The following is a 26552-nucleotide window of genomic DNA, read 5'->3' as shown; positions in this document are numbered from 1 at the left end:
TTGTTGTTTGTTTGTTTTAATTTGTATTTTTTACCACAAGAAGAATAGGCTCAAGCAATGCTTATATTTTGCCTATTCTATTCAGTGATACTTGTACAGGATACTGAAACAGCTTTACATTAACAAATTGACAAGCAAAACAAAAAGTCAGCATAGACAAAAGCTCTCACTTTTACATGTTTTATAATCAGTGATAATTTTATCTCTGAGTCATTTTTTCACCTTAAGAATAATTTATTTATTTATTTATTTTTAACCTGGCTTATGGTTAATGTCTCTGTAATTACTGTTCCACATGAAACAAAAGCCTGCATGTGTTCTCTAGTAAGTAATAAACAAGACCATTTATGCATTTCTGATAATTTTCCAACATTTGTGGATCATAAATACAGATTCAGACGTCCATAGACCTAGATAGGTCCCTCACACCAACTAATTTCAAATTCTCTTTATGTAATTATATACAAATAAGATATTAAAGAGAATTTATTGCTATACTTAAGAACATTCCAGGCAAAACTATAACATCTGGTGGCAAGCAAGGCTGACCCTCCACCAGAAAAATTACATCATGTAACTTTAACTCTTTTCTTCTATATATATTTACATATTATTTTAGTAATAGTTGTAGAGTAGTAACAGTTTCAGTGAGTAGTTATGACACATTTCTAGATACATCAGACACTGGATCACATAGAAGACAAACTTTAGTTCTTTTTATGTCCTGCTGGTTTAAAATACGGCCAAACACTTTCCGGAGAGATCATTCTTCCTCACAGTAAATAGGTCAGAGAAAAGAGGTCATCCGTTGTCTTCGTCTAAACTTGTGCGTTCATTTGAAACCAGCTAAAACTTAGTCAAACTAGGACACAGCCTGCAGCCTGCACCCAAACTGGAGGAAGTGGGACCAAACATGAGAAAGAAGGTCTAAAGTGTAAAATTAAGAGATCTGTTAGCTGAAAGCTCTTTTTGTCCAGATTTAGAGGCTGGTAGTTATAAAGACAAGCAGGTCATTACCATCATTATCACAATAGAAAAGATTTATATCAGGGAATGTTAAAGGCACTGTAATGTAAAAACTAGTTAAATTTAAATGGTTTGCAGTAGTTCAACGTTGTTCTTCACTTATGAATTGTGTGCATCTTAATTATTCACCGCTTTGTAAGTTTATAAGCACTTTTCAGAACTTTCAAACACCAAATGGAGTTTTGCCGCAGTAGTAAAGCTAACAACAACTAGAATGCTAGCAGCACACTTCCTGTTTATCAGACAATAACATTTTGAATTTGATACAGTGGGTACACAATAGACTTATAGACTAGTAAACTGTACTGGAGCAAGACAAATTTAGCTCAAATACATGGGCGGAAAAAAATCAGGTACAGGGCTTTTAAATAAGACATTGTCTGCTATAGCTTTTGTCTGCTATGTAGTTTTAACCTTTCCTACCCATGAGTCATTATGTTATGTTGGACATTTTAATTTGCATTATTGATCTAATACAACTTCATAAAAGAAACAAGTCAGCTGTCAACAAAATCAGACCATGCTCACACACTCCTATCTATGGGTTTGTGATTTTCAACAATAATACTTTATACTTTAATTGTACCTCTAGAAGCCTACAATCAGCATATAGTTTTTTTTTATTTTTATCCACTTAAAATGTATTTAACAATGTATGTTAAAAATAATAATCTGCATATATTTAACAAATTGAAAGAATAATTGCTGACTATTCAACCTCTAAAATAATTTCTGTAGCTACTCAGAACTGGAACCTATTAGAGTCCCAGTTGAGACATTTTTTAGTCATGTTTAATTCTTGCTTAGACCTGGTTAAGTTCTGGTTTAGTCCTTCCCACCTTTTGCACAGGATTGTCTTCCCACTCTTTATTATGGCCCAGACAAACCTCTCTGTTGGGTGGCCTTTTTAAGATCACAAATAGCACCAAATCAATAAGACTCAAGCATCATATTTAGTGCTCTTTGTTGAACCCAGTCCTCCTACGTTTGGTGTTACATTCTCAGTGGAAGGATACAGACTTTTCTTGTCTTCAGACTGTAAAAGAAACATAAACCTGGATGTTCTTTTAGAAAAATCTCATACACTAGTTTCAAAAGTTTGCAGACAAGATGTGTTATTTAAAAGGGTTCACAAACTCTCTGCTGCTTTACTTAAAACATGTTGTCAACACTGCTGCAAAGCTCAAGTTTGTTTATGAGCCTGAAATCAATCAAAATCTGGATCAGTTTAGAAAGTGTAATTGTATTTTACATGATTGTTTACTTGATTTAGTTTTAGACTTATAGCAGGAAGTAAACAGACTTATAGCAGGAAGTAAATCAACTAAATGGTCAGATCATGATTCATTACTTTTCTGTCTAATGCAGCCCTGTACTCAAATATCGAGTTTATTTTCATAGTGGGCAGCCTCTGCAGGCTCTGAGTGAGTGACTGGTAGATTTAACCAATCATCGTAAAGTGTAAGCTCTCAGAAGAAGCAGATGTCTTAAAGTTTGGTTGTAGGTAATACAATCTAAATCATGATCTGACCTTTCAGGCATATCACATAACCCCAAATAAACATTGTAAAATTTAGACAAAATCTATATTAAATTTAGTCCTCACAAAATGTATGTAACTTTTCTGAGGAGTGTTTCACCACCTGAGTTTTTTCATGCAGATGTTATACTTTACCCAGAATGCTTCTTTCAGCCACTTGATGAACATTCTAGGCAAAGCAATAACAAAAGGAGACTAGCAGTTGGTAGACCCTCCATCAGAATAGTTACATAATGATCCTTTAAATATTTGCTTTCAAATTGTTTTAACACTGTTTTGCAAGGCTTGGCAAAATGAACATAAAAAACTTGCTTGTTATATTTATCACTTAACCCCAATTTTGATCTCCACAACCCAGAATGAATTGCTTGTGTGGATTGTATATGTTGTTTTGGCACGGCTAGCTCAGGATTAGCGTTTTGGGCTAATGTATTCTTGCGCAGGAGGATTTAAGGATGTAATAAAAGTCTTTTTCCGGCTCAAATATCTGGGGCAGTGCCAGATTAATGCATTCGTAACAAAAGATGGAGTTTGGATGAACAAATGAATCAATGAGATCAATGTCTGTGTTAGTTTAGCCACAGCGCAGAGGGAGTTAGCATGCTCTGGATACAATATACCTCATAACTAATTGCATCTGTGCATTTGGGTCAATTCATTTCAGATATTTTAGGTCATTTTCAGGATTTATATGAGTGAGAAAGCAGTCATACCACTGAGCCACAAAACTTCACCATGTGTTTTAGATGGCCAAGATTCTAATTGAAAATTCTTGTGTTGATTAAAGGTCCCATAGTATGCAAAATTGACTCTTGTGAGCTTTAAACTGTGTTAGAATGTTGTTAGATCATCAAAAACATTCATGGAGTTGTGTTTCACTTCATTCACATATGTATTAGTAATCCTGCATCATTAGTTTGCCTACATCTCTTTTTCACCTTGTGATGTCATGTACTGTATTGGTAGTTTTCAAGTTAACAGCTGCCTTTTATCTTTATTTCAGAGGAGATTGACAATTCCAGGTGAAGTTGTATGGAGTTTAAAAACACAGTGGAGCACTTCCTAATACAACATGACATCACAAGGTTGACCAGAGTGTTTCCGAGAGAGAGAGAGAAGAGCTGAGCCTAAATATGCAGGATTCCTGTGTTAAATATGTGTGAATTAAACAAAACTCAACTCCAGGTATGTTTGTGATAGAGATGCGCGGATGGTGGTTACAGCCGCGGACTCCGCGGCTAAACCGCGGGTCGGGCGGATGACATGACGAAAAATAATATTTTAATTAAATTCGGGTGGGTGGCGGTTTCACTACTCAAATAAAAAACTCTGAACTGAGCGGATGGCGGGCGGGTGCGGTTTTGAAAACTGGTCAAAACTGTGGTTGCAAATGGATAGCGGGTGGATGATGAGTTTTGCGATGCGGTTGCGGATGAAAAAGTAATAATTAATCTCTTTTTAATCTCACCTAAAAATTGCTGAGAAAAGCCTTCAATTTGATTTAAATTCATTATTACATTATTGTGGCAGATCAAAAGACTGATATAGAACAAAAAAAAAGTGACTTTATAAAGTCATTTATTGTTTAACAAATCTCTCCAAATTGGCTGTAGAGCCCAAGTCTCCATGAATAAGAAACTGTTTGCTGTAAAGTAGCAAAGACTAGGAAATCTGAACATAACTTTTGTCTACTTAAAGACAATAAAAAGTCCAGTCTTTCCTTAACCATATTAAAAATATTATTGATAGAGAAATGTTTTATATATGAGATCACTGGTTTTAGTCCTTGTTTTAGTCTGGATTAGACCTGCTTTAGTCCTACTTTAGTCCTAGTTTAGTCCTGGATTGGGTTAGTCCCGGTTTTAGTCTTGGTGTTAGTTCTGGTTTAGAGGGGCACAGGAGGAAGCGCGGTTTACGCTGCGCATGGGAGCACGTCGGTGTCCGCGCAGTAACTACGGAAAGAAACGTGGTCCGCGCATTCTCAGGTTAATGATGATGATGGAGGTGTGTGTTTGTGTGTATTTGTGTATTTGTGTGTGTTTGTGTGCGTGTCCCCTCATGTGGCAGGTCACTATAGGACAGTAGTGCAGACATCATGAGCCTATGCAGGTTGTTTTCACCAGTGACATTTAAGTTGTAGGCGATTTTATATTTGTTATTTTCTTTTATATTTCACGTCGGGAGAATAATTTCCAAGACACAAATGCGTTTTTACCTGTGCACTGCTGCCTCTGTTCTACTGGCTCTTCGACCTCGTCCATTGTGCGACTGACGCCGCCAACGTGAACATGACGTTTACATCGCTCTTATTGCACGCGTTTTGTGTGGGTTTCCGGCAATGAGTGGAATTACCGAAATAAAAAAATTATAAATGTGTTTTGTGTGTGTGTGTGTGTTGTCCCAACAACACATAAAAACAGATTTTATAATAAAGCAACTCACATACAGAAACAGTAAAATTAGAGATTAAAAATGAGATTAACGCGATTAAAAAACATAACGCGTTAAATATGACTGTAGTTAATTAATCGCAATTAACGCGATAATTTGACACCCCTAATTATAACACAGATCAGAAAGAGCGTAATACAGACCTACTAATAAGACAAAAGAAAGTTCAATAAAAAAAATCAAGCTCTATCTATATTTTTGTTATACAGTGGTCCCTCGTTTATTGTGGGGGTTATGTTCTTAAATAACCCAGGATAGGTGAAATCCAGAAAGTAGTCAACTTTATATTTTACAATTATTAGTATTATATGTTTTAAGGCTGTAAAACCCCTCACCACACACTTTATACACTTTTATCAGACAGGACAGGTGCAGCCCTTTTTGCATCCTTCTTAAAATTTATTACTGCTGTCATCCTGGTGTTATTTTCCTCCTTCTTTATGTAACGAACCAAAGATTCATTTATTCCGTAATGGAGCCCTACAGTGCAGAGTCCTGCAAAAGATTATATCAATCTTTTGCGCTGCATACGCCACATACTGAACCAATACTAAACCAGGACTAAAACAGCAGTAAACCAGGACTAAATCAGGGGTGAAACAGGACCCACTGTCAGGGCGGGCTTGAAGGTGACCGCAGGAGAAAGGACTGGCTCAACTCTGCACCTCATGGAGGTAAACGCGTTCGTAACTAGATTGCATTTTGGGACACCTTGCTGCGCGGGCTCGTGGTTCTCTCTCTTAAGTCCTGGTTTCAGCAGCTATTTGCGGCTACCCGACCCGGGGCAGGACTCTGCTACAGCGTGTAACTTCTGCCTTCCTTCAGCGTGTCCAGAAGTCCAACTTTTTGTGTGATGGTTCTTCCTCTTCCTTTTGGGTATGACCGCAGGAGCCTTTGTCAGTGCAGAACGTTTTGTCGACATTATGGGTTTTGTCAGGGAGAAAACTTGCAAACATACAACGCTTTAGAATCACACTGCTAGAGATGAAACATTTATGTAAATTTAGCAGCTAAACGCATCTGTACTGTACAGGAGACAGGAGTCCTTTAGCCAATCAGGACACAGGGGGAGGAACGCAATGTGCGTTCATACACTGTAAAAAAAAGACATGTAAAATTGCACAAAAAAAAAAAAATCTGCAAAACAGCGAGACCGCGAAAAGTGAACCGCGATATAGCGAGGGACGACTGTATCACCCAGGGTTAACATGAAATCTGTATAATTATAATACATATTACCACGTCACGCATCTTTTATACGCAGCAAATGGGAGTGCATTAGCGTTGGTATATCATCTCATGTTGCTCACATGATATCAGGATTAAGAGCCATTTTTGGATTATTCCTCAGCACATTTGGGATTATATTTGGAGGATCACAGGATCAAAGAACTTAATGGGGCAATGAGAGACCACATTCCTAGACTGAAAACTACATCTATGGAAATATACAGTGTAGTACTGTATAGTTATATACAGTATAGTTTGATAGAAAAAGCTCAAATATTTTACATATACTTTTAAAGGTACTACTGGTAGAACATGGAGTGGTGTAGAGACATTAGTTTTATGCAAGGAATGTTTGTCTCACTTCTACACTATAGTAGTAGAAGAGATAGTAGTATTTGTCTAGTAAGACTATTAAACAATACAACACAAGAATTCCAAAAAAAGTAAGTGTATCAACAGCAAACTTTTATGCAACAACAAACAAATTACTACTATATTACGTTAATACTCTTTTACCATCACTGCACTATAAGACAAACGTTGGAGGTAAATTGGCGTAAACCAGGACTAAAACAATGCTAAACTCGGATACCAATGCGGAAAACCAGCTAATGCTATATGCAAAGAATACATCCTAATTTGTTTGTTGTTTCGTTTTCTACTAAAGCAAATGTCTAGAAATAATAATGAATTTTAACTGCAGATATCCATGAGGACCTGTTTATACCTGCAGGTAGAATTGGTTTGTAGTTGGCTTCCATGCATATGTTGTACAAAGAAAAAATACAGGTGTAGGATTATACCATCAGTGTTACCGCAACCATATTATATTATGCCTGCTCTGTTCCTAATCCCTTGTGTTTTGTTTTTTTTCTCTGCAGACCTCCCAAGTTTCTCAGACCCTCACATTCCTCTAGTGGCTCGTGAGATTATGCAGCGAATGATCCGCCAGTTCGCTGCCGAATATACCTCAAAAACTACTCAGGACGACCTGCCGCTGCCCAACGGCACCATGAAGGACCAAAGCCTGTCCCCTTCCTCCTCCGCCTCCTCCTCTAGCCCCTCCCCCGCACCTGGCCCCGCCCTCAGCCCCAACGGCACCACCTCAGACGGGCCACAGGGGGGTGCTGCTGCCTCTGCACAGAACCCCGTCCTCAGTAAACTCCTCTTGGACCAGGACGCACCGCTCGACCTGACCGTGAAAAAGAGCCCGGTAGAGCCCCCGCCTGGTCAGCAGGGTAAGTGCATGGAAACTCCACCTGATTTTTACAGTCTTGAAAATGTGAAGAGCAGAACTATCAGACTTAAGGACTTTTCATATCTCTCAGAGATCAATGACGAGTTTTGCCTGTGATGCCGTGCTAGCATGCTAGCAACCAGCAATGCGCACTTCCTGATTATCAGACAATAAAATTCTTTCTAATTAGATGCAAACAGTATCTAACAGCTTATACAATATATCTGATCTGGGGCAAGACAAATTTTGCTCAAATATGATGCTGTTACACCACCTGTCAAATCAGGTACTCTCAAAGTACCTGTTTAGAACTTTTAATATTTCTTATTTTATTGTTATGCATGCAACGTTATACATGTGATGATTTTCCATTTAATTTTGGCGAGAAAGGTTATGGTTTATTATATTATTATATTATCTTATTATATATTATTTATATATGTTTAGTGTAAAGTAAGATTCTCTTCACAGTGTACATTGTCAGTAACTCTAGGAGCATTTACATTTGAGAGAAGACTGAAATATGAACTGGTAAACTAATACAAGAATTCCATACAAAACAATGTTTGTTGTGATCTAAACAAGGTACATAATTTTTCTATAAAAATCCAGAATCATTTGTTCTATGCAGAGAACTAAATAAATGCAGTCTTTACAGTTTGATAATTGCCATGCATAGGCCAAAACCAGAATGTTGGCCACTGACCACTTCTAACCACTTCTGCTTGTTTTTTCCACAAGCATTTGCATCTGAAAACCTAGAAAGCTATTTCCGTATATCATTTTTCCTGCTATCCTATCGGGCTGTTTATCTGCAGAGGAAGACTTCTATTATCAAACATATCAGTATTATTCTGAGTGAACTTCCTAACTGCTCTCTCCTCGTGTTTATAACTGTCCTCACGCTGATATTTGACCAGACAACAAGATGTGGGAGGGTAGAGGGAGTGCATTTACATAGCTGACAGGGCAAAAGCAAAGATAATAGGTATATTAGTTATACATTAAATAGAGCAAAATACAGCAGCAACCTTACCCTCATTTAAAGCAAAGCATTATTGTGTAACTGTTTCTATGGAATTGTACGGGTGACAGAGGTACGTCGTGTCGCTTTAAATATAAGACATTAATCCTTCTAGCTACTTTACACCTTTGTTAAAATCTTCATAAATCTGCCCTCTTTTTAAAGGTGCACTATGTAACCTTTCTGGCAAAGGGTCCGCTGCTTGTCTCCATGGAGATGTTATTGCTTGGCCTGGAATGTTCCATGGTATGACATTAAACATATCCATCTAGCATTTAGTCAATATGGGTGTTTCTACAGTTCTTCCTGTGTTAGTCACACAGGAAGAGTTCGGAGTAGAGCCACTGCTCCTCCACATAGAGAGAAGCCAGTTGAGGTGGCTCGGGCATCTGTTCTGGATGCCTCCTGGGTACCTCCCTCGGAAGGTGTTCCGGGCATGTCCCACTGGCAGGAGGCTCTGGGACCCAGGACACGATGGAAGGACTATGTCTCTTGGCTGGCCTGGGAATGCCTCGGGTCCCGCCGGAGTAGCTGGAGGAAGTGTCTGGGATGAAGGAAGTCTGGGAGTCTCTCCTTAGACTGCTGCCCGTGCAACCTGGCCTCAGATAAGGGGAAGAAAATGGATGGATTAATGGATGGGTGTTTCTACTGCTTAAAAACAAAATAGTTATTTCTGTTAATAGGGGAAACTGTCCACAGAGCTGAATTGTCATGTAGCATAGCGCTGTAACCTGCTTGTTTCCATTATGATAAATGGGTTTAATTTATACTGTGTCTAGACAAAGCAATAACATTTCCATGGAGACAAATAGGTAGCGGACCCTCTACGGAAAAAGTTGTGCAGTGTACCTTTAAGCTTTCACAGTAAAATACTGAAATATCTCTATCTCCTTTAATCACCACTGAACAGCAGGGGGCAGGATTCTAATGCCAATGTTCTGACCCTATGACCGGTCTAACACCAGCTTTTGTGAATCTCCTTACTCTAAGCCTCCTCAATTTTCACAAAAAGATTTTGCCTTTACATTTGATCATGTACTTTATCTTCACTGGTGCACTGTCCTCTGCATGGGAACATTACGAACTGAACTGAACATGACCTGCTCAAAACCAATAATCCCTCCCTTGAGCTATATTATCTAATGTTTTAAATGTCTTTTTAAATATTGTATATCGTATTTCACATAGCCTTTCAAATGTGTTATTTTTGTCCATTATTAAAATCCTAGACTGCACAGATATCATTATTTTCAAGACAGCTAAAACTGAATTAATGCCTATAAATAACATGTTGAATAATAGGGATTAAAACTGAAATCTGAAGTCAAGCGAGAATATGATATATTTGTTTTAGGGGAACAAATAGTGGAGTAGGAGGAGAAGCTGAGGAGTTGTGCACTATAGTTAATATTTTACATTTTATTTTATGGTGTAAGTTGAGATAAGTAAGTTACAAATAGTTTTTCTTTGTTTTGTTTTTTTTATTACTGATACTAATTATGTAACCCACATAATCTTTGTACCCCTACCTTAATCATAAGGTTATAAGGCTGCTGTGGTGAAGAATGGGCAAAAGAAGATTCTAACTAAAGTGGCAGGTTGGAGAGGAAAGTGCATTTATATGGCTTGATAGACAGGTGACAGAATACAGGAATTAGATATATATATTAGATAATATAGTCTTGATGGTTGCATTTACATAACTTTAAAATGTGTTTTCCCCTGGGGTCCTTCTCCAAATCTTGAGACGGGATTTTAGCCAGGATTACCTAGCTGGGGGACTAACCTCTCTGCACATAAAACTACCCAGTAAAATTCCATATTCAGAAATGGGAAGAATATTCAAATTAATTAGGGAAAGGAAAGTTATGCAATTCTTGTAAATGCATGTGAAACAAAGGAGCTCATTGGTCACCTATCATTTAGAAACAAAATTTCTCTCACCTCAGTTTAGTGCTTTGTTCATTGGTTCTGCAGAAATCTGCAATGTTTTTCAGTTCCCTGTGATATTACAGGGGACTGTATCAAAACAGGCGTATCTGTTTTGTTTATTATGTTGTTTATTATTTGTTTATCCTCATTGGTTAATTCACCTGTCAGTCACACCCCTTAGAACTTGCTAAGATTCACTGGTGACCAGACTCACGTTGTTGTGAAGTATTGAAGAAGTGGTTGTTCTAGATCCCAGGCAACCTTCTACCAATTTAATTTCAAATACCATGAAGATAACATTATTTTTTTCCAATTAAATTACAAATGTGTCCCTGTGCTTGCTACACATTGACACCAGAGCTAACATCAAATTTGACTAATGGCATCAGACTTTATATTTAAAAACAGCAGCATAGCAGCCAAAGGTTGAGAAGCTAACTACCCTCCATATGTTTTTTACACTTTTTTTGGGGGCTCATTAAAATTGATTCTACCTATCGCTGCATAAATCTCCGTTGTACACAGAGTGAGCTTTTGATAGCGCGAGAAGGGAGTTTCCGATCTGGACATGTTACATTAAACCTAGCTTAAAGACGCAGAGATGCTAATTAGCTCCTTCATTAGCTTGGGCCCAGACCTCGTTAGCCGCACTCGCTACATTGGGGCATTTTTATCATAGTCATTAAAAACATTCTGCGACTCAGTGCATTTTGATCAAACATGAAGATTGTTGAGGGAAAATCATTTAATCATCTAATGGCATTTTGTAACCAACTGTGATGGATAGAAACCACGTACTCAAGCATAAGGAGATGCTACTATATGAGTGCTAGTAATGATAAGAAATGTAGTGGTACTTGTAGTAGTAGAGCAGGCATAACTAGATCAGCTGAATATTTCAGTGTTAAAGGTCCTATATTACACAAAATCGACTCTTGTGAGCTTTAAACCATGCTCAAATGTTGTTACCGTCTCAAAAACATACTCAGAGTTGTGTTTTGTTTCATTCACATGTTAGTCAGTCTGCATCTCTAAAGATTAAAATGCTCTGCTTCACTTTCTTGTGATGTCATGATGAAGTGATAGTTTTCAAGTTAACAACTACGATCCTTTTACATTTTGTTTAATAGAGACTGACAATTCAAAAAATAATTATCCTGATTCTAGTGAGTTTACAAAACACAGTGGAGGACTTCCTATATTACCATATGACATCACAAGGTGGAGTATTTGAGAGATGAAGTATTTGAGAGTTGTGAGTTAAAAGTGTGAATGAAACAAAAGACAGTTCCAGGTATCTTTGTGATGAGAAAACAACGTCATAGCATAGAATCAGAAATCAGCGTAATACGGGCCCTTTAATATCGGTATCAGGTATTTGCATTATGTATATATATATAAAAAGGAAGACCAGACCATGCCCTTACATAGAGAGCCTATTTATTTGAGTACTATCAGTGCACTGTTTTTGTGGCGTTTATTGCTGTGATCTTTGCCCTTATTTGGAACACGTGACGGTTGAATGCACATGGGACCGCCTCCGGATTTGTTCTGTCAGTGTTAAGCAGTTTTTTTTCCTCCATTTTATCATCACCTCGTGTTTGCTTTTGGTCCGATTAAACAACAAAAAGCCTCAAAGATTAGTGATCCCTTGGTCAGTATATAGGACCACAGCTTTGGTAAGAGGGTCGAAAGGTCAACTGCACTTTAGGGATTACACCAGTAAAACACATACTATGCCATTAATTTAAATACTCCATACACTGGCACTCTCGCTGGACTTTAGGATGGAAAGTGCTCTAAAAAGCTCTGAAAATCTGCATATTCTCAATTTCAATGTAAACGAGGATGTTATGTGGTCATTAAGACTAAATACAGACTTCAGGAATTATAAAGCTAAAGCAGGAAAATAGTTCAGATTAAGCCTATGGGAAAAAATAATTTAGAGCGAGAGTAAATGATTAAGAGTAAATACTACTATGACAACAGCTGTGACTAGAAATATGAATACTGGCTTGAAATATAACAATCCTTTTTGTACTTGGAAATATGCACTGATTGGAAAAATGATACTGGTCTTCATTTCTTCAAATTCATTTTTGTTTTCATCTAATAGACCAGTTTGTTTATTTACATTGACATTTTTTGACTACTTGTCTGTAGCCATCATCAGAAGAATCACGGACAGCTGATAAAATAGACATGGATAAATAATGTGAAGTCATATACAAAATACAAAATAGAAAGAAAAACAAAACAAAAACATACATCAAAATGTAAAAAACAAACACCTTGAACATGTGCATGGAGTAAAACGCAGAAAAGCAGAACAAGAACAAACTAAGTCTCCCACCTCAGGCAATTGCAAAAGGGAGAACAATGTTATGGATAGGGATGAAGCCAAAGTGATTGGGACAGAGGACAATAAACATTATCACTGGATAAAAGAGGCAATAAAAATCTGTAAGTGTGCCCATAGTATAATAAACCGAGACAAGGGAACATTCTTGCTTTCACACACTTGGGATACCATTTTGAAGAAGTCAGACTACAGATGGCACTGTAGTTGTCTTTCCTCCCATGTCATGCACTCAGATGGGGGGTAACAGCCAGATTTCCCTATTGATTACATTGTATTCTGTCATTTAATATCCAAACGGTGAATTCCCCAGACCCACAGTATTACAACAAAGGTCTACATTGTAATTATATTCACTTTAGTTGTCCCCATCTGTGTTAAATATTATTAATCTAGAATGCTGTGATGTCATCTGAAACCCTTCCTATGTGCCTGACATGTTATTTTGTATCTGTTCATTCAGATGGCGTCCTGGACCTCTCCACGAAGAAGACCCAGAGCACAGGGAGCAGTCGGCCCTACTCCGGGGTCAGTCCTGGCCCAGTGCCTGTGCTCAAGGGGTAAGAATCACACACACAACATGATTTACATTATACCAGGTATCTGCTAAGTGTATACCAGGAAATCATCTGGGTACGGTCAATTAGAGTAACATTTGAATAGCCACAACGTACAAAAAAGAAGGCAGTTGCGATACTAAAAGTGCAATTTCACTACTAAAGCCTTCCTATATACTGTATAATAATATATATTACACAATGGCAGTAAAAACATGTGATACAATATAATTACATTTTCTACACAAGGTTGGAGAGGCAAAGGCACAGACACAGAAATGGTTTTATAAAGCTAATAGGAATAATTATTAAAGGTGCTCTAGTTATAACTTGTAACTTGTCTCTATGGTACTATGGAGATGTTTTTGCGTTGTCATAATATTCAGCAGTATGGCATTAACCTTATCTATCTCCATGGAGACAGATGACACTCCAGGCCCAGGTTATAGGTCAGATCTGTGGAAACTGTATGAATGCATGTTTTTTTTAGGTAATTTTGACCAATGAAAATGCCTGCAATTGAATACATGCAAGAGAGATAGTTTAATGCCATACTGTGGAATATTTCAAGCAAAGCAATGCAACTTAAATGCAAACCAGAATATGTCCCACCGGAAAAGTGACATAGTGCACATTTAAATGTCCCGTAATGAATGAATGGGAGAGTGAATTGTTATTTTTCTTGGGATGCCAACGCTCTTTATTTGCTGGTACAGTCCCCTACAATTTGAAAATAATTTTACTTTTACCATCACACCCATGCATTTCTTATATAATATTCTAAAGATGTGTAAAAATCAAACATATATTGAAGACGCCACAGTTTCTATCAATATTATATTGGCTCTACTTCCACTGGGATCCAAAGATCTAAAATAGCGCTGGTTTCTAAGGAAAAAGTACTAAAAACCAATAGTTATGTCATACACTTCACCTCCTCAAATCCTCCCTTGCATGCCTCCTTCCTTCCTTGTCTCGTCTCCTTATTGATGCGTCCTTGCAGAATTCAGTGCAGTTTGATTGACTAGTAGCAGGAGGTCAGTTGCAGTATTTTTATTTATTTATTTTCATTTTGTTACGTGTTTTACTAAGACGATGCAGTAAATTCGATCGCCTGGCTCTGTCCTGAAGCTACAACGACTCCTCCTACCTCAGCTCTCAAACAGATAACTTGCAAGATCAATACACAGATATACTCAGGGTCTATTGGCTGCGGCTAGAGCCGTATATTCAGTATTCAAGGCAAAACGTCAATAAAAACAGGTAATATTTATAAGTTTGATAAAATGGTAAAGTAATTATCTACTGTTTTTCTTCAGGCAGTGAGCCCAGCCCTAAGATATGTTTAAGGTAGAAAAATGCCTATAGATTGTACCTTGGATCAAAATGACCTGTATTTTTCTTGTTTCATCTGCATGGGCCCAATAATAGACATAATACCCAAGATATAGGCCTGTCACGATACATATATTTTGAAGCACGATAATATTGCTATAAAGTGAAAAAATCGATAAATTAAAATATTGAAAATACTTGATGCCACTGACACAAAACAGTATAATTCCAGTAAACTAGTGTTTAAACATACAGTATCATTAAAGGGAATGAACTATAATAAATAAATAGCAGAATGAACCTATAATTAGCCAATTAGAAGATATTTATTTAACCTTCTACAGCTAAAATCTTACCTTATTACATAAAAATGGCAAAAACAAAAGCAAAGAAGTTGTACACAATAAATATTGAGCCCCAAAATATATAGTTCCAGCTTTCTTATATTGAACTATAAATCGCATTTAGATAGTGTTTAGACCAATCTGTTAATGTTTCTAATAAATATATTCTGTTACTTTTTCAGTGTTATTTAATTTAAGTTGATCCAATGCAATTGTTTTTAGTACTTATATAGATATAAAGAATAAATATCTCATTTTGATCAGTATTTATTTGTAACAGATTATTTGTTATCAGAATCGAAATGGAAAAAGGTGAATTATGTAGCTATAACGTTATATGAGCCTATTGGTGGCTTTAGTCTATAATTTGATCATGTGGACCAGTTTTCCTAATTATCTTACTTTCAACAAAAAACCTCAAAGAAAATCCATTCATGTTGAACCTAATCATTTATTTCACACCAAAAATCTCTAAATAAACAATTATACTTTGACCTGTCCCACATCTCTATTTGACATGACTGACCCACCAAACAGAACATTGATGTCATCTGAACCCAAAGCCAACGGTCCTTTAGAATCCATCTGCAGTGATTTCAGTTCAAACCTCTGGCTGTGTTACTTGAGTGTCATGTATCGATGAAGCTGCAGTAGCCGAATCACTTATCGACGCTATGTTCCCTCCTCCTGTCATGTTGAGATCTTTAGACCTGAGCCTGCGTCAGAGGGGATCAACAACCAGCACTAATTACACCTGATATACATACACTGCAAACACGGGGGGCGCTAACAATATTTGGTTAGTTGATAATTATTAGGATTCAGCTCTCAAATATAAGAATATCCAAAATCATTATTTGCTGGGGATTGGTAGGCCTGTCACAATAATTACTATATCGAATTATCATTCAGTATATGAAGCCTGAAACAGTCATTTTTGGGGGTCAGTATTTATCGTGTGTACATTTTCTTTTCAATAATTCAATTCAAAGGGGAGCTTTTAATTATAGGGAAATTTTACCTATTTATGTAATACGGTGAAATTTGAGCTTTGAGAGTTGAATTAATGAGTTCTATAGCTAATAATTTATGGTTTATTCTGCTATTTATTTGTTGCAGATTGGCAGGTTCGCTTCCGTCAATCAGTGTCCAGGCAGCTGTAGTAGAATACCACAGACTGTCGAGTGAATTAATAATGCAATGTAGAACACGGTTGTTGGCTCGAAAGGCGTTATATAAGTCCAATACATAATAAAGTCTTTTCAACTGACAACAATCATGCCTAGATTATAATGGCAGCACTTTCCAAAGCTATTGTGAAAAAAATTATTTCACTTTTGTTTATTTGTATTCTATTATACTGACAGGGACGACATTGATCTGTGTACCAGTTTCATGTGGATAGGTCAAGTATTTACAAAGAGATTTAACCGTAAACCAGGTCAAAAAATCTGACAGTGACAATTTTAGAAGCTATCAAAGCCATTTCAAGTCATTTATACTAAAATTACACAGTACAACAGTTGGATTTCACAAAGCCAGTCCTACGGGGATGATAATCTATTAAACAATGTGAATGAAACGTTTCTGTGGAGATATCCCTGCTTAATGGAAATAAATCAGTTTAAAGCCATAGTGTGAAATATCGCTTTTTTTGTCCGAATTGATTTACCCACAAAATAGCGAAATAAAAACACCAGGATCATTTTAAGACAAAAATGAGGAGCCTGACAGCTGCAGTTACAGAGACAGGGGCAACGTTTTTTGAATACAAAGTGAATTGGAGCTGGTGTCGATGGAGCCAATTTATATATACAGTGTATGGGAGCAGAGTGATATTTAAACACGTGGTGAATTATCATTGTTTAACATCTTATCCAGTCTGTGTGATGCTGGCTTGTGGAGGAGGTTAGCTGCCGCTGCGCTGTTAGTAAAAGTCCTTGTATAGCGCAGACGCTGCCTCTGTTTGGGGACTCCTCCTCTCCTCCCCCCTCCGTCAGTGCTTAATATTGTATGAGTGGATCATTAGAGACACCCAGGGCCTCACAGACCCTCAGGCGGAGGCCCCAACTCATCCTCAGGGGCCCCAAGTCAGCCGCTGAATTCTCAATATAGCCCCGAGTGTTTGTGGAGCCGCAGGTAAAAAAAAAACAAAACAAAAAAAACTCAAACTCCCACAATGCACTGCAGAACAATAGATTCATATTCTTTGTTTATTAGTGGTTTTCAGATTCGAGAAAGTGATGATGTCAAGAGACAGTTTTTCCTATTGATTATATTATACTTTGTCATTTAATATCAAAGGTAAATTCAGAAATGTTGAACCTGCTCAATTCTATCAGTTTCTACTCTAGAACAAACTCAGAATTTGAAGAATATTAATTTTAGCTGCGCCCCATCTTTATTAAATATGTTTAATTTTATAATGATGTCATCTGTAACCCAGGACTTAAGTGTTGTATTCCAGAAAATGTATGAGGATAAATTAGGGACAATTACAAGGCATTATATGATATTCCATTTGGCAGAGACATTAACTTATGACCTAAAGATTGACTGTTAAACCCCACTGCTGGCATTGTATACTGCTGTTGTTGTGCTATTGGGCATTACACTTAGCTCACCATGTGTATGTGTCATCTATACACTCAGTCTGTCTGCAGTGTCCCTAGCGTCACCTAGTGTAGCGCTCTCCGTTAGCCTAGCTCTGCTCTCGTTAACCCTGTATTGTTTTCGCCCAGTACCCGACCGCCCACTGGGATAATCTGTCTCAGAGCCCCCACAGCGGACTCCCCACCTCGGATAAGTCCCCCAGTCTCTCCCCCTTCCCTGTCCAGCGTGTCATGTGCTGAGTTGACAAGCTATTTTCTTTTTTTTTTTTTTTTTTTTCTTCTCTATTTCTATACTAAGGAATAGACTTGATAATCAATACCAATTCTGATACCACAATGAAAATAAAAAACGCACTTTCTTCAGACAGTAGAAAGAGATTTTCAACATGAAACCGTAGTACTTTCTTTTATTTTACCATTTGGTCTTATCTGTGTAATCCTTCAGTTGTCCAGGATGGTTTCATGGTGGTCCAACGGTCTATGTGCTCTTATATTTGTTCTGATGCAACTCAAGATCATTCTAAAGCTATTCAGGAAAGATTCATTTCTGTCCTGTGGATGTAACTTTTTTAGTATTTATACTTGCTCAATTGAGTTTGATACTAAAAACAGTGTGAGGGGCTGAAATGTTGAGATATTTGTTTGTCAGAAAGTATTTTATGGCAAAGACCAAACATATCTCCAATTTACATTTGATCTTGCCTATAAAGGGAGCACTGATAAAGAAGCTACAAAGTCTGGGTTTTTTATACACTGTACATAGACCTGGTGGAATAAAAAAGGGCGGTAAGTGGAATTTTTGTATCTATCAAGAAATGTGACAGTGACTGTAAAGAACCCCATTAAAAAGATCAGAGATTAACAATGCCATTCCCGAACAAGTTTCCAAAGACAAGTGATTTTCTGTCATTAAAGTGAGCACCCTCTAACAGCTTCAGTTGCTATAGTTACTCGTGAGGGCTATAGGCTCTCTGAAGTCTATAAGCCCGGTACATTCTCAGGTGGGTACTGTGTCCAATTCAAACGATGTTTAATTTGTACAAGCCTCAAATGAAAATACCAAAGTGAATATGCCTTCTGTTAAATAACAAAGAAAATTCAGAGCAAATAGCTGCAACTAAACAATTGTTGAATAAAATGGCATCCAAGTTGTTTTTCAGATTTTATGATGTGGGCGGTAAAGAGACACATTTTTTATTGATCATATTGTCTTTCATTAAAGGTCCTATATTACACAAAATGGATTCCTTTGAGCTTTAAACCATGTTAGAATGTTGTTACTTCCTCAAAACCATACCTGAAGATGTGTTTTGTTTCACTCACACATGTTTGAGTAACCCTTCATTATTAGCCTGTCTACATAAAGCTTAGAATGCTCTGTTGCATCTTGAGATAGTGATGGTAGTAGTGATAGTAACAGACATCTTTTACCTTTGCTTTATTTAGTTCAGTAGAGATGACCAATTCCAAGGCTGAAATTATCCAAATGATTCTGTGTATAGAATTTAAAAACACAGTGGAGCACTTCCTGTATCGCCCCATGACATCACAGAGTGTTTTTTGTTTGAGAGAAGAATTGCCTAAAATGCAGGGTCTGTGTGTGAATAAAGCAAAATACAACTCCAGGTATATTTTTGATGAGGAAGCAGCATTATAAGATACATCAGAAAAATGTGCAATATGGGCTGTTTAATATTCACAAATATAGAACAATGACCTGAGCCTACAGCTTGCCATATTACAATAAAAATCTGTATTATAACATTATTAATTTTAGCAAATAGTTACATGGGCTGTAAACAGACTTGGAACATGCTGTCTGCTTTGAAAATAAGGTTGGTTACAGAGATAGTGTTGTTATTAAATAAAATGTATTTCAGTTGCCTGAGATCCAGAAAACACACTTCTTATGAAGATGTGAGTCTGGTCACAAGTGAATCTCCCTGTTTTTGGATGGCTATGACTTGACATGTGGATTAGCCAATCAGGGACACACATGGTCCATCAAAACAAAACAAATATGGCTGCTAACGAGGAAAAATCCAGGCTTTTCCTGAGCCTTCATGCTTCAAATGCAGAACAATCAAACATGCAAAAAAAAAAAAAAAAAACTGTGGGGAAAAAAAGGGGGTACCAGTTAGTAAAAGAACAGCAGATTAAACTACATTCATAAGAAACAAAGAAATGGATAGCTGTCTAACTGTAACATGTGTAACTAAAAAATATAGACAGATCATGAACTGATTTCTGGTGTGCATGTAAACATACAAGCTTCAAATGCAGATCAATACGACTGCGATTATTCATAAATCAAAATACAGCTCTGAGTGATCTAATGTTGTATAAAATTAATAAAAGCTCATAAAAGTTAAAGTTACAAAACATGTCTCCTTTAACACATGCATGTATGAAGGGTTTATATGTGAAATTGTTTGTGTTGCCTCCACGTCTCCGTCCTTCAGCTGCGGCTCTGCGCTGCTCTAGGTGAATTATTGATCACCTCCGTTCACTGTTTATCTCAGGACACACTCTGGCCTCATCAGACAAATGAACTATTCACAAAGCAGATGTTTCAACAAAGATGTCTGCCGTAATTGTTTTATTCCAGTCTTTCTTGTAAACCACACTCCTTTTTGTTATGTCCTGAATACATGAATGACCCTATGAGCATCAGGGCTGCAAGATTAAGCGGAATTTGAATGGACACAATAAGCAAATAGTACCATAATTATGCATAAAAACAGCCCACCCTGTAATTTAAATCCACAAAACATGTTCTTAAATGTGATTCTTGTATTAGTTTGCCAGTTAAATTGTGAGCTCCAATGATATTTAGTCAGTCCAACAGAATAGTTAAAACGTCTTTAAAATGTATTTGTTTCCAAGTATTAGATTAATGTGACATGTAAAATTATCCACAAAAGTGCAGAATGTTTTACCCTTTTTTTCAAAGCATTTTTCCACTTAAATTTTTAATCAGCTCTAAGAGAGAGTTCAGGCTACAGACCTCCCTCTAGAGGACCCGGCCCGCAGGCCCACAGAGGACCCTCCTGTGACTTACCTCCATCCACAAGCACTAAAAGTAAACAAACAACAGTCATGCCACAAGATCATGGTCTAGGATGTTCTGACTGCTTCTTTCGCATAACATTACAAAAGTTGACATAGTTTTATGCTAAAGATAAGCCCAAACTCTTTTCTTAACCTTAACCAGTACAAATTTGTGCCTAATTTTAACCAGACACAAGGCATACAGAAACACATTCACAGACATACTACATCTAGTATGTTTATGTTACCTGTATTTATACCATTGTGCCTTTCATGTTGACAGTTTAATATATCTTATGTTTGTGACAATTTTTAAACTGCTAATTTCCCTCTGTGAGCAGGTTAGAACAGAGACAACACAAAGTTAATTTCAAAGTAGGAAACCTTTAGAATATGTTTGAAATTAAATGGACAAGTGATAATAACAATAAATGAGCTTTGAATAGTCAACTTAGGCAACACTGAAAGTAATTCATTTGCACGTTCAGTGTTGCCTAATGAAAAAGTAGCGACATGTGGGTGGAGCTGCATCTTGGTGGAGGTTTGTGGGTAGGGTCTGCTGGGTGGAGGTCGGCAGCCAGACTCTCTTGCTTTATAACATATATTCTCAATATTGAAATGCATACAAAACAGCATTCACAGTATTATCAATATTTTAGAAACTGCCCACCTCTAATCCACTCCTTTCATTTCTATAAAATCTTGATTTTAAACCCTTTGCTCCAGTTTAAATAGTTAATAGTTTATGGCTGATATTTACCTGTTTGAGCATCTCAACACTTCACACCTTACCACTTTTATCAGCAGTGCTTTGGCTATTTCTAAGCCAATACATTTTTATTATAATGTAGAACAACAAGAACAATTATGAACATTGGTTATTTACAAATGATCAAGGCTAATTTGGTTGCCTGGATACCAAGGTTTCACTGCATTGTATTTGACGTATAATGCAAAAGAAAGGCTAACCAGTAAATGAATACACCATGTGACTCTGGTGAAAAGAACTGGTTGTAAATTGTATTTCTAATGAAAGTAACTACAAGTGCATTCTATTGTCACTGAATATGTAGAGTCATGTTGGACAAAAGCTATTTAGAATAGTCAATGGCAATCTGTGAGAATGAAACGCAAGTTTATTTACAAAGCACAATTTGTACAAAACATATTTCAAATTGAGGTATGCATTAATATCAAAATACAAACAAATAAAAAGAGTACAGTGATATTTGATTAATTATAAACCACTAGAGACAGTACCGACAATTAAAGGCAAGGCCAGGCAAGTTTATTTGTATAACACAAATTGTACTTAAAGTCATAAACATAAATAATCATAAAATTAACATGAAAAGAGAGTGCAGAATAAAATTCGTTCAGTCATATGCACAGCTACACAGAAATGTTTTGAGCTACAAGCAGGTGGCGGACTCCTCACCAGAACAAGCACATGCCTTTTAGCCACCTCTTCCTGCTTGTTTTCATGGAAATGTAACCAAGCAGGAGGCTATAATTTTCCACAGTATGGCATTAAACTGTCTATCTCCATACAGAATGTTCCAAATTATGGTTTTAACTTTCTATTCCCATTAAACATTATAAGACTGCTGACCAAAAGCCACAAACATTGAATATGGTTGCAAACTAATCTTTTCTTGTGTTTTTTTTTTCAGTCGCTCTCTGAAAGTGGAAGATGTGGAGGAGGAGGACGGGCTGTTGCCACGGAGCCTTCATGACCCCTTCGCCCCCAACAACACCAACAACCACCACCACTCGTTCAAACCTCCGCCTCTCGCCCGTTCGCTGCGCATCAGAGAAGAGCTCCTCAATCAAAAGCACTGCCTCCTCAACCAACCCTCCGCCCTCTCCCTCTCCAGCCTCGAGACCGCAGCGCTGCTCAATCACTCCAGCCAACCCTCATCTCTTCTGGGTGCGAAGGGCTCCTATTGGGGGAGCAAGGCCCATCTGGAGAGCCTGATGAAACTGAAGCAAGCGAGCGGCGTTCTGAGTCTCAGCGATCTCAAGGATTTACCAAGCTTTTTGGAAAACCACCACCATCACCAACAGAATCAGAATCACCACCACCATCACCACCAGGGGGCGTACTACAAGAGCGCCCTCCACTCGCACCACCACAATCAGCTGTCCAAAAGCCATCATGGAGAAAGTAAGCGCGAGCAAGGCCACTCCCCGCCGGTCGATTTGAAGATCCCCCAAGTTCGTGGAATGGATTTGTCCTGGGATTCGCACGCTTCCGAGCTGTACGGGTACGGGTCATTGGGGGTTGGAGGAGCGGGGGGTCATGGAGACAACAGCCTAAGCCGAAAGCTGCGAGCCATCTTACCCAAGCAGAATCGCCGAAGCCTGGGGAGTCTTCTGGACGGGGCGTCAGATTACTGGACCGCCGATTTGGATCACAACGCATCCGGGCCGGCCTACTCGACATCCGACGTGGAAGGGGACCCCAACTCCAAACAACCTCGGAAGAAGCGCGGAAGGTATCGTCAGTACAACAGCGAAATCCTGGAGGAAGCGATCGCTGTGGTTATGAGCGGCAAAATGAGCGTATCCAAGGCCCAAAACATGTATGGGATCCCGCATAGCACCCTAGAGTACAAGGTGAAAGAGCGCATGGGAACACTCAAGAACCCTCCAAAGAAGAAGCTGAAGCTGATGATGAAGATGGAGGGGGGAGGAGACGGCTTCGCAAATCCCGAGTCGGAGAACACGCCGCTGGCTACACCTCGCGAGGAAGTTCCCCCGTCTATGGCCGCCGTGGAGCTCAAGGACAATGTCAAGATGGAGATGGAAGACAGTTTCAAACCAATCGACTAAAAAAATGACTTAAACACATGTAAACCTCAGTCAGAATAATTTTAAATGGATGGGGCTTTATTTGTGCCAATTTCCTTTGCAGTATCTGGGTGAGCACAAATGCAGGGATTATAAAAGAGAGGAGGATGTTTCAAATATAACCCATTGGAGACTAATCGGATGGTTTTTAACTGTGGTGAAGAAACACTCTGAGCGTTTGTTGAGCTTTCATTTGAATGGGCTTAACAAATGCAGCTAAAGACATGAGTTACATGACAATTATGAGAATCTTTAAGCATGCTGATAATCCCCCTTGCCCAAAAACTGACCCCTTCTTAATGAACTTGATACACTTGAACTGATGCTGCTTATTAGATGCAGTTTGGGCTTTGGACCAATCCAATTTAGGGGGGGAATTGGGGATTATAACTCTGTCCTTAAAAAAAACCCTCCTCTAAGCCCCCTAAATCTTTCCTACTCTCTCTGCTGGGAAACTAGCAGACAATTGGTAAGTGAACCATCTCCTGTATTTCTCACCAGGGTTGTGAATGAGAAAACCCATCTTCTATTACCAGGTAGCCATGATGCTTTAATTGCAAAGCTTTTCTTTTCCTCCTTAAAGATATTCTGCTAATCTTTGTGTGGACGAAAGCAACATTGACCCGTCCTTTTTTGAATGAGAAACGTCACACATTCAGGGATGCATGTATGTGAGTTTCGTATAGATACTACTGACTACTTCTTGTTTTTCTCTACGACTATTTTCCTTCTTGATCTTTTCAGTTTTTGGATTTGTTTTGCTTTCTTTTGCACTACACTTTGGGTCTCGCAGACCAGGTTACCTCGGCATCGTTGCCCTATTGCATCATGCACTTATATTGGTCTGTCTCCGAAGCCCTAGTCACTACACTGCAATGGGTTTGGGGTGCACACTTCCTCCTAGCTCGCCGATTCATACTTAGACCCTCTTTTTGCCAAGGGATAATTTGGGGAGTGGTCTAACTACGCATCAGCGTTGTATGCGGGGTCACCTACTATTCTGTTTCTCAGATTTTATTCCCATAAGCCATAAATTTATGTCAACAAAAATATACCTATCAAAATGGCCACTTACTTCTGAGTACAGACTTTGTATATATGCATCTTCAATTACCTTACCCACAGTTTTTACTATTGGTTCTTCCATAATCACTGAACCTAGTTGTTGTGGAGTATCAGATATTCAACATTTTAACTTTAGCAAATTCTCCTTGTATCTACATTAGTTCAATAAAAATTGTAGATCGCCACATATGTAAAAGTAATATTGTTATTTTGTTTTCCAGGCTCCTTTTGTAGGCTGTATATTTGCTTGCTCAATACATAGGCAAAATTACCAAAATGAAATAGTCAAAGCAAGTCATAAAAATCTTATAATACCCCCATGACATTTAACACCACTCATCTGTACTTCGTGTCATAAAGAAAAGTGCAAATACAGCATAGTGGGTGACCTTTTAAGGTGGAATGCTACCTCAGACCTCCATATTGGTCTCACGGCTGATCCTCGAATGCGGAGCCGCCTTTAGTTCGCTGCGTGGGATGTATTCAAGCCTTCTGGGATCAGACTGTGAAACTCTGCTGCTATCAGTACATTAGGTCCTAGCTTAGCTTCAGCTAGCCCTAAAACTAACAAGATGTTTATCTTTAGCTAACAACAACACATTGCAGATGATGATTTGTTTTTCTTTTTCTAATCAAACTGAGGTGGTGTATAACTCCTCTCCCTCTAAGACAGTTGTTCAGGCAGTTTACAACAATATGTGCATTTGAAACAAGCCGATCTCCCAAAATGTGTATTAATCCACGTGGCTTTTCCAGTTATTTGTAGATGCTAATGTTCTTAGCATAACTGAGCTGCACATCTACATCATCCATCATCAATTAACCAAAAAATTCAAATGTCAGTTTTAAACAGTAAAGATATTAGGCAATGGTTGAATTTTCTTGCTTGCAAACAATATACAAATTCACGTACAACTTTGTGAAAAAATAATAATAAAATTGTCATACTTAATCATGATGCATGAAATGTAACAAATACAAGATTGGATTAGAGATTTCAATTAAAAAAGAAGAAAAACTTTTAAATTTTAAATAAAAATAACCAATGGTGTTTTGAGCCAACCATTCAAACAAACAAAAATGATTAGTTTAAACTTATGAAGTATAATTATGTAGACAGTGCTAAAACCAAATGACAAGAAAAGCCACTTGGTTTAAATATTTTGAGGGACTGGGTTGTGAGCAGTTGGGGTACAGTTCTGGGAGGTGGGTGGGTGATGCGTTGGGGAGGGAGGGCTAGTTAGCGGTGGGGGATAGTGAGATTAATATATTATAAATTATTATGATGACTGAAGATGTACAAGCCAATCCGTTGGTTTTCTCCTCACTTAAACTCAGGGTCAAAACTGAGACACTGGCTGACACAGGAGGACACAATCCTCGCTATAACAAACAAACAAAGCTGCAGCTAATGCTAAAACTGCAGCACGAAATACAGAAACTACTGAAAAGTCAACACAATTCAAAATAATGGCGCTAAATGTTAACAATAGCACTTTGCAGAAGAGTTTGGGGTGTGCAGGTAGTGTAGCTCTATGTGAAAAAGAAACAAAGCTTTAGTGGACTTTCAGAGAACTGCAAATCCACTCAAACTTCCTCTTGATTTGGGACAGAAACACGTGGGCGAGTTTTGGTCTGGTCTCACTGTCTTCCCTCCGTCAGCTCAGAGGAGAGCTTTAGTTTGTGGTCATAATGTTGCTCTTCGTTCAAACACTGCCTGGTGCTCACCCAGTCTGTGAGATATGTACCTCTGTAGAAATGACCATGAATCACTCCTATTCAAATGTATTGTACATTTTTATTATTTATTTGATTTTCCTTTTCTTTAAATGGCATGCACCACTTTGTTGTTGGCTGAACTTTGGCTTGGTCCAAATGACTTAAGCCTCTTTACAATTAATCTGAGTGTTTGAATAATCATTAATGTTAGCATACA

The 26552-nt window shown here is 37.9% G+C and overlaps 1 protein-coding gene across 1 annotated transcript in view; it reads left to right on the top strand.

Moving 5' to 3' along the window:
- lcor (ligand dependent nuclear receptor corepressor) overlaps positions 1–25803 on the top strand; it is a 90835-nt gene extending 65032 nt beyond the window's left edge. Inside the window, exons 5-7 of the mRNA XM_055158390.1 lie at positions 7129–7485; positions 13263–13359; positions 22372–25803. Of these exons, the coding sequence (XP_055014365.1) occupies positions 7129–7485; positions 13263–13359; positions 22372–23533 (1616 nt within the window). The 3' untranslated portion in view covers positions 23534–25803. The remainder of the gene's footprint in view (positions 1–7128; positions 7486–13262; positions 13360–22371) is intronic.
- Positions 25804–26552: the final 749 nt, after the last annotated feature.

This window comes from Boleophthalmus pectinirostris, unplaced genomic scaffold, assembly GCF_026225935.1.
Source record: "Boleophthalmus pectinirostris isolate CB_2022bp ecotype Guang Dong unplaced genomic scaffold, ASM2622593v1 HiC_scaffold_22, whole genome shotgun sequence".
NCBI lineage: Eukaryota > Metazoa > Chordata > Actinopteri > Gobiiformes > Gobiidae > Boleophthalmus > Boleophthalmus pectinirostris.
Note: the sequence above shows the minus strand (reverse complement) of the source record. Positions and strands in the feature narration are given on the sequence as shown.